This window comes from Neopsephotus bourkii, unplaced genomic scaffold (assembly GCF_033783945.1).
Source record: "Neopsephotus bourkii isolate Nb327-2 ecotype Australia unplaced genomic scaffold, CSIRO-AGI_Nbou_v1 NB_1781, whole genome shotgun sequence".
Lineage (NCBI taxonomy): Eukaryota > Metazoa > Chordata > Aves > Psittaciformes > Psittacidae > Neopsephotus > Neopsephotus bourkii.
Genome location: NW_026902255.1, coordinates 721763 through 734898, shown reverse-complemented (window position 1 = coordinate 734898; position 13136 = coordinate 721763). Strand labels below are relative to the sequence as shown.

At 42.3% G+C, this 13136-nt stretch overlaps 1 protein-coding gene across 24 annotated transcripts in view; it reads right to left on the bottom strand.

Annotated features, from left to right (window-relative positions):
• The window catches only part of ADGRL3 (adhesion G protein-coupled receptor L3), a 515386-nt gene that overhangs the window by 23690 nt on the left and 478560 nt on the right, over nt 1-13136 (bottom strand). For all 24 annotated transcript variants that reach the window (XR_009729502.1, XR_009729503.1, XM_061379988.1 and 21 more), the window contains 2 exons: nt 10945-11070; nt 8273-8369 (listed from right to left, as the gene is read on the bottom strand). Coding sequence is in view for 22 of the 24 variants with exons in the window: in XM_061379988.1 (XP_061235972.1) it covers nt 8273-8369; nt 10945-11070 (223 nt within the window). In the remaining 2 variants the exon portion in view is untranslated. The remainder of the gene's footprint in view (nt 1-8272; nt 8370-10944; nt 11071-13136) is intronic.

Sequence of the window (13136 nt, the reverse complement as noted above, 5' to 3'; positions counted from 1 at the left end):
GTGATCTGGCAAACTTGAAAACATGTTTAAAAATGTCAGTGGTCATCACTAACTCCATCTGCCAACTTGCATGTTCACACAGCCAAAACTTGCAAAGCTAAAATGGAAAAATCCTCACACCATAAAACTTTCTCTGAAAGACATGACATGAAAACTGACTGACATCACAAGAGAAACTGGAGCACTGTTTGCTGCAACTATAAAACCAAAACAAATTGAAGGAAACCAGAGAAAATATTTACTATTCAGTATCTTTAAACCACAAGAGCCATAGGTGTTACTCAAAGCTGGTAAGAAATGTTTATACAGATTGTGATAGATCAGTTGATGGCACCCTTTGAATATCTTATCTAGATGAGTAGAGGCATTTCCACCTCTCCCAGAGCTTGGCTGCTTGTTATTTGTTTTATATGCAACATAAATTTGGCAGAAATCTGACTGTCACGCTGGTCATATCAATCCATCAATGACTGAACCAGCACCTTGAGAAAGACAGACACATGACAACGGTAGCACTTCCATGGTCCAAATCTCCACCTGCTTTCTGCTTTACCTAGTTACTGGCAGCAAAGGGTCAGCATCACAAATTCGGCTATAATGAGCAGCAATCACTCTTTGAAGTGTATCAGGGATGTGGCTTGAGATTCTCAGGGGAATCTTGATTTTCCTTTTTCCATTTTGCTCTTTCCTTTTCTTTCTCTTTTCACCTCCTCTGCTTGTCTGTCCTTTTAATCACACCAAACTATACCCTGTTTTCACTGATGTATTGCCAAGTTAAGTCCAGATCATGACACCCACCACCCCTGCAGAGAGCTAAACCAAAGTGTCTTCATCTTGCAATATCAAGATGCAGCCCCTGTCTCTGAGGCCTAAGGGAAGGTTTGGGGAGATCGACCCAAACCTGACTCACTGCATTGCTCCAGCGCTAACCTGCAGCTCCCATCTTCTGGAGCGACAGTCTTCTACCAAAGGAGGAATTTCACCTTCTACCATGTTTTCTAAATAACTGCTTCCTAAAAATGTAGGATAGTATGGCCACCTGAAGATAATTTAAAACTTCACCCACACTTCCTGCAACACACACAGTTGTTCCTGCTGAGTTAACAGCACAGATACAATTTCAGCCTGGAAATCACAGCTTAATTATATTTTTGAGTGGGCGGGAGGAATTTGAGGGAAGATTTCATTTAGGAAACAATCAGGTCTCGGTTGGGTTAGAAATCAGGATATTAATGTTCTTCATTTTAATTTTCCTCTCTGACTCAGATTCCCACTGTTTGAATTTGAGCTCAATTTGTTCTGTTCATTATGAAGAAATCCACATGAATTTGACATTAAACTGATTATCTCTGAAAACAGTAGCAATAATTTCCCTTTTTCCTGTGTACATTTCAGATTAAATCTTTGTGGTTGATATAAAAACGCAAGGGAGAAATAATAAAGCAAAGGGAAATAAAGTATTTATTCTGGAGTGCTACTTAGAAGCTGAGACGAGCAATGACACTTGTGCATTCGGGAAGAAAAAACAAGTGGCAGGGGCAAACTATAGCCCATTTCCATTTCCCATTTCAGCTCATTTGCACGGGAACAAACAGGGAATGAATATGGCTTTCCTAGCCAGGAATAATATCTGTTGTGCCAATACTGGGGAACTTAGAGCTTTGTGGTAACTTTATGATGGGGTTTACACGCAAAGGCATGCCCCCTCATGAACAGACCCTCAGGGCCACAAGGATGAATTCATATTTAAGACTCACTATCCTGTAGTAAGAACTGCCAGGGGTCCTAGGCTCCAATCCTGCATCAGCTGTTGGGATCATGATGACCCTTGATAGGCCTTAATAGCCCTGATGACACCCTGGGGACCTACAACCCCTGCTTGGTCCTGAGCACCCACTGCTTGCCTTGTGTCTGTCTCCTGGAGCTTGGATCTGGATTATAACCCAGTTTCCAGCCCTGTCTCTGCCAACATCTCCTGCTGCTCTGGGCTGGACCCTAGACATGGTTCATCTCTTTATCTTGTCTGCGGCTGTGGGTGGACCCTGTGACCAGCACCCAGCTCTGTCTGCTGGCTTAAGCTACTGTGGGACCATGTCCCATTAGTGAGGGCACAGCTTGTGCTTGATTTCCCCTCAGCTCCCAACTCTTCTCCCTCATTAAACAGAGGGAGTAAGCTGCTCTTACAGCTCCCTGATGTTTCTTGTCCTTCAGACAAATGAAGCAGCAATATAGACCACCAAAATGTCCCTCCAGGAGGCCTCTGTGGTTGAGCATGGTGGGGATGATTTGCAGTGCTTTGGGTGTGATGGGACATAAAAGCATATACGTGCATAGCCAAAAGACAAGAGGCACACACACTCCTGTTTGTATAGCAAGACTGTTAATGGAGTAAACTATTAAACTTGCTGTCTAGTTTGCAAGCCATGACTCTGAGCATTACAGTGGGAGTACAGCACTTGAGGCATGAGGCAAGAGAATTCCGGAGTAGTTTCTATTTTCAAAGAAATCTGGTGGCTTTAGTCCTACTCCTTTTATCTCCTCAAAGAGGAAAAAAAACAACCCTAAAACCCCAAACATTAAGACACAGTAAGCTTTACCACAAATTAAGATAATGTTCCCCTATCTGTTAACTTGAACAGCTAATACATAGCTCTATCAGTGCATTTTCCTATAACAAAGCACTGCCTCAGACTAGTGACAGACTTTCTCTGTTTCTGCTGCTCCCAAGCTCCAACAAAACCAAGAACACTCCTTTCTTTAACAGATAACTTCCGTTCTTTTTCTCTGGAAAAAAATATCACACCCTGCCCCAACTTGAAAACCTGAAGACTAACAAAGTACCGTATAGCTCTTGATGATTTCTTTTTTCTCTCACAGTTGTCTCACATCGAAAGACAGACAGTAATTACTGTATTATCTCTCACTTAAAAATAGGCTGAAGTCACATTGCTGTTTCGTGCTATTACTGCTTGCTTACAAGGCTGTCTCAGCTGAGTGCTTTTTGACAATCATGGTCTGAAGGTGCCAACAAACCTGTCCCTCATGTTCCTGAGGTGGCCACTTGGACATACCCAACGCTTGAGCCTGTGCTGCACCATCAGAACCAGCAGTGCTCATGCTTACAGTGGTCCCCTGCAATCAACTCCTGCCATCAGCACCATGCTGAGAGACACCCCGTTTTCCCTTGCTGCCTCCATCCACAGGTACAGCACAGGTCCATGATTAAATTACGAAAGCACAAGTATAGCAGAACTAGATCAACTAACGCTGTTAACTGTTTTTAATCTCTAACTCTTTTTCAAAACTGTCCTTAAGTACCAAGACTGCTGCTACAACTAAGCAGTCATCTTTTCCGCATTTTCTCATGAACCTAACACAAAGGAAAATAGCCTGTTGCTTTCTCTTTGTACCTGCTACTTTTCAGCCTTCAAAATAGTGTTTTAGCAAACAGTCCATCCTACATGCATCCCTTGCGGTCCAGTTTTTCAGCACTGGATCTGAGCGCCTTTATCAAGACCGCTTTACACCAAACACCCTATAGGCAAAGGGAGACTTCTTTTTTTTCTATTGATGAGGTAATCAGCTTGGTTCAGCTTCTACACCCTTGCAAATTTTCAGCTCTGGGAAAAGATGTAGAGAACAGGGTGGATGTGAAATAGATTGCAGAAACACCTAGCCAGACCCACAATGGGAAAAAATTTGGGCAGGGCTGTGGAGTAGGAGTGCAAGGAATTACCTGGGATTCTGAAAAAGGTCCACCCATGTGCTTGGTGACAGTCAGCATGGCTTCACTAAGGGGAAATCCTGCCTGACCAATTTGGTGGCCTTCTATGATGGGGCTATGGAACTGATGGACAGCGGTAGAGCATCTGACGTCATCTACTTGGACTTGTACAAAGCGTTCGACACTGTCCCACATGACATCCTTGTCTCTAAATTGGAGAGACATCGACTTGATAGGTGGACCACTCAATGGATAAAGAACTGTCTGGATGGCCACACGCAAAGAGTTATGGTCAAAGGCTCAACATCCAGCCGGAGACCAGTAACTAGTGGTGTCCCTCAGGGATTGGTGTTGGGACCGGCCTTGTTCAACATCTTTGTTGGTGACATGAACAGTGGGATTGAGTGCGCCCTCAGCAAGTTTGCTTATGACACCAGGCTGTGTGGTTTGGTTGATACGCTGGAGGGAAGGAATGCTATCCAGAGGGACACTGACATGCTTCTGAGGTGGGCTGATGTCAACCTCATGAAGTTTAACCATGCCAAGTGCAAGGTCCTACACCTGGGTCGGAGCAATCCCAGGCACAGCTACAGGTTGGGCAGAGAAGAGATTCAAAGCAGCCCTGCGGAGAAGGACTTGGGGGTGTTGGTCGATGAGAAAATGAACATGAGCCGGCTTCAGTGTGTGCTTGCAGCTCAGAAAGCCAACAGTATCCTGGGCTGCATCAAAAGGAGCGTGACCAGTAGGTCGAAGGAGGTGATCCTGCCCCTCTACTCTGCTCTCGTGAGACCTCACCTGGAGAATTGTGTGCAGTTCTGGTGTCCTCAACATAAAAAGGACGTGGAACTGTTGGAACAAGTCTAAAAGAGGGACACAAGGATGATCAGGGGACTGGAGCACTTCCCGTATGAAGATAGGCTGAGAAAGCATAGCAGCCTTCCAATATCTGAAGGGGCGTATAAGGGTGCTGGAGAGTGACTCTTCATTAGAGATTGTAGTGATAGGACAAGGGGTAACAGGTTAAAACTTAAACAGGGGAAGTTTAGATTGGATGTAAGGAAGAAATTATTTCCTGTAAGGGTGGTGAGGCACTGGAATTGGTTGCCCAAGGAAGCTGTGAATGCTCCATCCCTGGTGATGTTCAAGGCCAGATCGAACAGAGCCTTGGGTGAGATGGTTTAGTGTGAGGTGTCCCTACCCATGGCAGGGGGGTTGGAACTAGATGATCTTAAGTTCCTTTCCAACCCTAACTTTTCTATGATCCTATTCTATGATCATGGGGTGGACTGACGTGCTGTTCATTTGACAACAGAAGAGGAAATCCACAGCTGTTTTCTGTTCCCTTCTTCCTGATTTCAGTGGTATAATAACCCCAAATCCACATCATTAGCAGGCTATAATGAGCAGCAAGGGGAAACAGAGCCTGAAACAAACATTTTGGACTAAGCTGTAATTAGATGTTACCTTAAGGAAATATCTGAAATGGTCCTGTAAGTCTTAGGAATCAAGTGCGAGTACAGTTTTCATTACAGAACACATTACATCAAGCAAGTTTGGGGTCATGCCCAAAATTCCAGGTATAATAAATGAGAATTAGAAAAATAACATTATGGCCAGTTACTTTGGGGGTGGGGGAAGAGATGGGGAGTAGGCAACAGAGGATCTGGTGCTGAAAAAAAAGCCAAAACCAGTGTGGTATCTGCTAAATTGGAAAAATACATATTACGTATATAAAGGAGGGATGCACTAACACAGATAACTTATTACCGACCGACACTCAGGAGCTTCATAGAAGAAGAAGAGTGGACGGGATGCTGGCTATCATACAGTAATAAGGATAGGTAGAATAGTCTTGCCTGGGACCTTATCAAGCAGCAGGGGACCAAGGACACTGTAAATGTATCAGGGAAAAAAAGGCTTAAATTGGAAAGAACCTCACTTAGAGCATGTCTCATTGCTTTCATGACAGAAAAAAAAAAACACCTCAGCACTGGCCCAAGACATGGTTGGGCCAGGACCTGAAGGATGAGATAATTCTGTGGAGGAAGGGTCATTTTCTCCCTGTTTTAGAAAGGGGGTGAATGTCTAAAGGCTCTTGGAAAAATACCAGTGCAAAAATAATGTTTTATGTGGGATAATACAGATACTTTCATGTAAAAGGTGCCTAGGCTGGGAGGTATGCAGAGGGACTTCTGGACAGGTACACGAGCCTGTTGTGTCATCCTTGGACAGGGAAAGCTACTAACCGTATAATTCAAGGCTCACACTAGACTCCTTTGAGTTTTTACTGCGCACTTGTAAATACAATATTAATGAAACAGATACTTTAAAGCTTGATATGTATTAAAAATTAAGAGGAAGACAGGAACTGTGAAAACTGCAACGCCCCATTGGTCTGTTCAGGCTCCAGCTCTCTCTGGAGAGACTGAAGAAGCAAAGTGTGCTCTATGCAAAGCCCTAAGACAATGAACTTTTCAAATGGAATAAACAGGATAAGGTGCGAAATATGTGGGACCCCATGCAGTTGGGATTACTGTAGGTGTCAGGTGTATTTTCCTAGCAGAACTGACCACTTGCTGCTTTGGAGATACTAACTCCCCATGTTTTAACCTCCATTTTGTAAGAAATTAAAAAAAAAAGACAAATCTCGTGCCTGCATGTGTGAAAAAGAGGGAGGATGCCCCTGTATAACAGTACAACTTATTCAAGTAACTTAAGTGTCCCACCTACAAAGGCTTTCCTTCCAAGACAGTCAACAGGCTGCTTCTGTAGTCAGTGGAGAGATTAAGGCCCTTTGGGTGATTCATCTTGTCCAACGGTACAAAAGGAAAATAGCTAGATGAAATCCACTTTGAAACTGCTTTCCCCAGCAGCTCTTTTCCCAACGGGTCTTTAAATAACAGGCACATCTAGTAACAGGCTCTCACCACACTGCAGTGAAGATTGCCCACTTGAAACCTCTTCACAGCTTTCCCAATTTATGGTCACACTTGCTTCTTCACATGGAAAAAAACCCTTAAACTGAAATAGGAGAGATGCCTCTCTCTTGCTGATGAGTCCAGAAGATCCTGTTTTGACCCCCTTTGTAGCCTTGGCTGCATTGGAGAGCAAGTCAACTTCTGAGCTAACTAAAGGAATGAATGTTTCATGCATGACACATTTTGGTTTGCCACCAAGATGGAGTGATAGATGGCGAAGGGAAACAAAGGTTCTTGCTGTAACCTCTGTGCAACAACCGGTCCCCCTCTAAATTAGCCCTGGCTGTAGCTGTCACCAGTCTCTGGTGCAAAGACAAGAGAGAAATGCAAAGGCAATGCATGTGGATAAATCAGCCTTTTTGCAGTAATGGCATCTTCTAGCCCTCTTTATTAATGAATCTTCAGTACAAAGTGAAAAACCACCAGAGTGAGTTGAGGGAGTTAACATTTCCACTGCCTTCCCCTTTTCACTGATTCAGGAGATGTATATAGTGTTCAGAGAACTGAATTGTATACACCTAGTTACCCAGTACTCAGTATTACTAACAGCACAATCAGAATTAATAAAGCCTATCCATAGGCAAAACTCATCCTAAAATCAGTGTGAATTCTGAGTGAATAAAGACTGAATAAAAAACAAAAATCCAACTCAATTCTCAGTTGAGCTTTGCAGTCCAGACATCAAGACTGGAAATATTTTTTATTTTCACCATCATGAGAGAACACCTGGGCCCAGTAATCCCAACTCTATTCACTCTTCATTCCAGCATCAACTGGGCATATACACAAAACAGATTTTGGCATCTGGCTGCTCAAAGCTAAGCCATAAAGTAATTGTACTGGAGGAGAAAGAAACCTATCCCTGAGGCTCTTTTCTGGTACTCATTTACAGTTGTTTTCCCGCAACTCCCTGAAAAAAAGACTGGTTTAAAAAAACCTGTTCAGATTTCCTTCTGTTCCAGGCACCACGTTTTGTTTGGCATATACATTTCTGATAGCCTTCCCTCTGCAGATGTCTATAAAGTTCACATCAGTCAGTTCTGCAAACTAGATATATTAACATCAACACAGACAATTTTCTTCCAAGCACAGTTTTTTCTCACATCTATGCTCCGGTGCTCATTTTTTGTTCCATAAAGATGACACTATTGCTACATATCCAGGACACTCAGGATTCCTGTGATGCTTAACACAGGCTGTACAGTGCCATAACAGCCCATTTTCACTATCAGCAATGAGGCCTGACACCTCAGCAGCTTCTAGCTCTAGCAGTTTGCTGAGGAAAAAGGGAGATTTCTTTTTCATTTCATTTATCCTTTTTTGTTTTTCCTAACTCCCTTCCAGAAATTAGAATTCTTGAAAATGCATGTGTAAAAGTAAAGAAAAGGGAAAAAAAGCAACAATCACCAAAATCCCTCCTCCCAGTTATCACTGTGACTTTTCTTATGTGGGAGAATGGGGTCCAGTGCAATTTGAGGTAAGGAGGAAGGGGCAGGGAGAGAAGCAACACATTTCCTACTCCTTAAAGCCAACACAAGAGTTAGAGATATGAAAAATTGTTTATAATTACCTCTGTTGAGTGAAGCTGAACTGTTTATATCTCCAGTAATAAAGGAAGACTCGGACTGCTTTCGAACTGTGTCATTCCACATCCTACGAATCCGGCTCTGAAGAGGGATTGAACCACAGCAGGTAATGAAATTTTAGCAGCTGCACATAGGTTTCTTTCTGGCTCACTAAAGTTGTCTATTGGCATGTCTAGCTCAGGATGAGACTTGTTTCTAGTCAGCTGTAAGCAAGCAGTTGCTATTTGTTATAACACAACTTGTACATGCCAGACTGTACCTGCCTAACTTCATGACATAAGCTCCTGGCTCAAAGATGCGCATAATTGGATTGCATACATCTAAACTAAAAAAAAAAAAAAAGCAACAGAAATCATATACAAGATAAACCCAGATGCATGCAAGCTACAGATTTACCAATAGAGTACCAAAGAATGGGAAATTGACTGAGACACAGGAACATTCATGCTTCCTGTTCTATCTCAGATAGCTTGTGTCTTATTTTTCATGAAGTGTAACAGAAGCCTTCATCTGTGTCTTGGTGTCCTTGAATGAACAGAGGTTTTCTATAGCTACTATCCATCTTGAGGAATATCTGGAGGAAAAAAAAATCCCCACAAATGAATGACTTCTGTTCCCCTACTGAAAAATCTGGACTGGTTTTACCATCTGTGGCATAGTTTCTGATGCTGGGAAACAGTGTCCTGAATATGTTTGCCTTCTGCTTTGTTTCTCAAATACACTGTGGAGTATCTACCTCTGTGGCTTTTATGCCACTGTCTTGTTTCTCTCCACAGAGACCTTGCAAAAGATCAAAAAATTCAGTCAATACGCATCTTGCAGGCAGTTCAACCATGTGTCCAGGGAAAACTTTCTCTCACTTTATCTCTCAGAGTATTATGGATGTGCCCCACAGCTGTGTTAAAGTAGTGTTAGTGGTCTGGGGGATTGGGAAGGCTGGTTTCCACTGTGGCAGACCATGTTTTCCCTAATTGCTAAAAATCCGGTGCTTCCCATACTGGGATCCTACCCATGCAAGATCTTCCAGTGCTTATTCATGTTGTCACAGCTGAAAAGTGCCCCCTAGTCTACTCATTAACCATGTAGCAATGGTTTCTCCTAATCATGCATTAGCCTTCTATAAACGGAAACACAATGTAACATGAGGCCCATGGACTTTTACAGTAATTATTTTTACCTGGACATTTAATCTATTGTATTTCTCTGACATGACTCATTGTGGATTAATTATTATGTTTCCTAAGTGCTTTTCAGAGAAAAAATGGATCTTAAGAGTTTTCCTCTTTGTGGACTTCTCTACTCAAAGGCTTGGAGTCAGATGTTTTTAACAACTCAGAATTATTTCCATCCATTTTCCATCACCTGTGTGAGGTTTTTCCTGCCTATGATAGGTCTCAGGCACTTCCATCCTTTCAATGACAAGGCTCTGCAGGCAAAATAATCTGCCTTGGTGCCTCAAACCTCACCTGCCATGAAAGGACTGCTGCCAGAAGACTCAGTCCACCCTCAAAAGGGCTTGTTTTCTTGTGCTGAGACTGCTAAAAGGGAGGGCCTATTAAAATCAACTCCTCTTAGAGAAGAGAGCACCTAACCCAGTAGTTAAGTTATGTAAGACAAAAACGTTCAATGTTGCTAATGTTGCTGGATATAGTGAATTTTAAACATTATTGATTACTGTGGGATGTGATGGCCTACTGGTGAGAGGCTCCGTATTTTACTGTGGTTTTTTTTTTTCCCTGCATAGCATCCATACCTATGTAAATGCCAAAGTGGAGCTCCTGGATGACATCTTGGAAAATGCTGAAAATAAATAATAATTTGCTCCAAGACATAAATCACAAATTAGGTTTTCCTGGGAGGTTATAAACTGTTACTCGCTGCACGTCTTTCATAATTTAATAGAGGAACTGCCATGTATAATTACTTTCATTAGTAATAGTGAATAAATTGGTGTTTGGTTTCTATTGATTAAGAAGTAAGCTTCTTCATTTTATATGAACTGTTCATCCATAAATCTGCATCTGTATGTACAAGCTTCAAAATTGCTAAGTGCACAAACTACATAAAACCTGAATTTTCAGGTGACCAAGACATAACAAATAGAGTAACTTAGTAAGATAATCTGACCACAATGACTTCTCCTAAGATGCCTATAAACGAAGGCAAATTGAGTGAGGCAAGGAACTGATCAAACCACCGATTGCCAGAAAGCAAGCCTTTTCACTGTAAAGGCTGTTGCAATTCTCTTGTAGTCTTCTTTTAGCAAGAAAAATACTTGGTTGTTACAGCATCATTCCTGTACATAGCAAAAGCAGCGACAACCTTCAGCTCATGATTAAAGTATGCACTGTGATGCAGCATAGCAAACAAAATGCTCCCAGTTCCCATAGAGAGCAGACAGAACAGCTCAGGTGATGACCACTCACCTGCCTCTAGAAGGCAAATTTGGACTTTTTATTCTCATCACAGTTATTTAGAAGGTTTCTGGAGAGGCACTAACATCAGATCCTAAGGGAAGTCACTGTGTTGAATTCAGGTCCAGGAAGGAGGGAAATCTCTGTGGGTGCACTGGGGAGAGGCCTAAGGCAGCACAGCCATGAAGGATATTGGCATGGTGGTGTGAAGGATCAGGGTGTGAACAAGAAAGGTGAATTACCTGTGAACCTGTGGAATATCTTCCAGGTGTCCGTGACCCTGAGGTCTTTCCTGAGCCGATAGAGCTCTCTGTACTTTTCCCACTACAGCAATGTGTGCGCAGGCATTTTCCATACTCTTTACGTACCTAGCCAAAGAAAGAGCAAAGACGGTTAGGTCCTCCTCCAACCCACTGCCTTTCAATTTTTAACACAGCCCTTGATTTTTCCTCAGTGATTCATTAAAACAATAGCTGTTGCAGTATGTGGGGAAGAATTACACCTTGCAACTGAAAGATCTTGATACATGAGCTACACCATTTATGATGGTGTAAGGGACAGCTTTTATGCAAGCAAAGCTCTTTGTTGACACCAGTGAGTTGTAGCTTCCTCTAAGGCACATCAAAGGAGCATAGGAGATACTACAGATACACTATTTATGACTGAAAATTAATACCCACATAGATCTGATATAAACTAGCATATTGGCTCATTAAGGTACTAAAAGTTATTACTTCTGGCAGGGGACTAAGAAGAAGAATTCCAAGAGAAACATATAAAAACTATTGATTTCTTTTTAAATTTTATTTTATATTATCCCTTGCAGTCAAATTGAAACTTCAGGAAACTATAGAGCTAACCGCCCTAGAGATTACATTCCCAGTGCACACAGGTGGCTCGAGCCTGCTTTCCCAGATTAAAGTGCAAGCCAGTCATGTTTTGAATGGGCACTGCAGTCAACCCAGGCTAGCTCCTTGTTTGGAGTAAAGCTGTACAACCTCCTTTGCTTTAGGGGAACTTCACTGATTTGTGCCAGGCCAGGATTTAAGTTTTGACTGAGCTTCAGGTGCTACTTCTCATGGGCAGCAATACCCAGAAACCAGATGGGCCAAGACTAAAAATGAGCAGCCTGTAATGAAAAGCCAAAAGCAGGTCACATTGCCTATTGTAAAGAAAAAACAACAACCAACCAAGCAAACAAAAAAAGCCCCTCAAATCCAATGCATGTCCAAAACACCAGTTGACATTCCTTGGAGCAAACAGTTAGCTGTGAAATTCTGCCAGACTATCTACAAGCATTTCAAAACTGTGTGAAACAACTGTTTAAATAGGAAATTACAGCTTTTTCATTAGGCTCTTCCTTAAGAGCCTGAGACAAACACAATACCATGAGCGTCCAATATGCTCGAGTGCCTCATCAATCCTTTGCTGAGAGAAAATAATTCAATTGCTTTAATTAGCCACCCACTGTTTGCCTCTCTGTAGCTTTTTGGTGATTTTCTAGTCCATGATAGATAGGAAAGGAAGGGATTTTTTTTCTTACTTTCTCCTCTCATATAATTACTCCCTCAGCTCTTAGGTCAGAGAGATGCATCTACCCTACAGCAAGGAATCAGCTGCACTCTCGTTCCCTCCATGGAGCCATATATCAGAAGTGATCCCACAGTCACCAGGGATGGTTTAAGGATATAGACAGGCTTGAGAAAGAAAAGAGAATGGTTCTTCCATGCCATGTGAGCACCCAGACAACCAAGGAGCCTGCAGTGCTGTGTTGAGATTCTGGGTATGGACTGATTCTTTGCAAGGTGCACTGGAGGCAAGAGCATGGGCCAATGAGAAGGAATAAAAAGATTTCTTGTCAAAGAGGCACCTGCAGGTTTAACTGGTGATGGTATTGCTTCCTACATTCTTATTATCATGTTGCCTGCAAACTTTCTTGCTGAAGGTTTTGGAATCATCATGCTGTTGCACGTGGATAAAGTTTTTAAGCAGTTGCATCTAGGTAAAGCTTTTAAGCTTTTTAAGATGCACAAATTTTAGATGAAATGACAGGACAAAACTCTGAAACCCAAAAGTCTTCCTTTGGTTTCTAGAATGACATCTTTGCACAGCTCTGCAGATCCTTCTATAGGCATTGCTCACAGAGCTCACTTGCTACAACTAATTTTGCTTATGTTTTCACAGGTCAGCTCTCCCCTCCCTGTATACAAAAACATGCAGCAAGCCTGGGGCTCTTGGATGGAGAACAGACCTCAGCATGGTCCTGACTTTATCCAGTAAGCTACTTCACCAAAAGCCACTGGTTACACTGAGAAACTGTATCCCCTATGTATCCACTTATAAACTCTTCCCTCTGTTTATATCAGATGAAGAAGCTGCCCTTTAAAACAAAGATGTACATAAAAAATTATCAGCAGATAATGCACAGAACTGA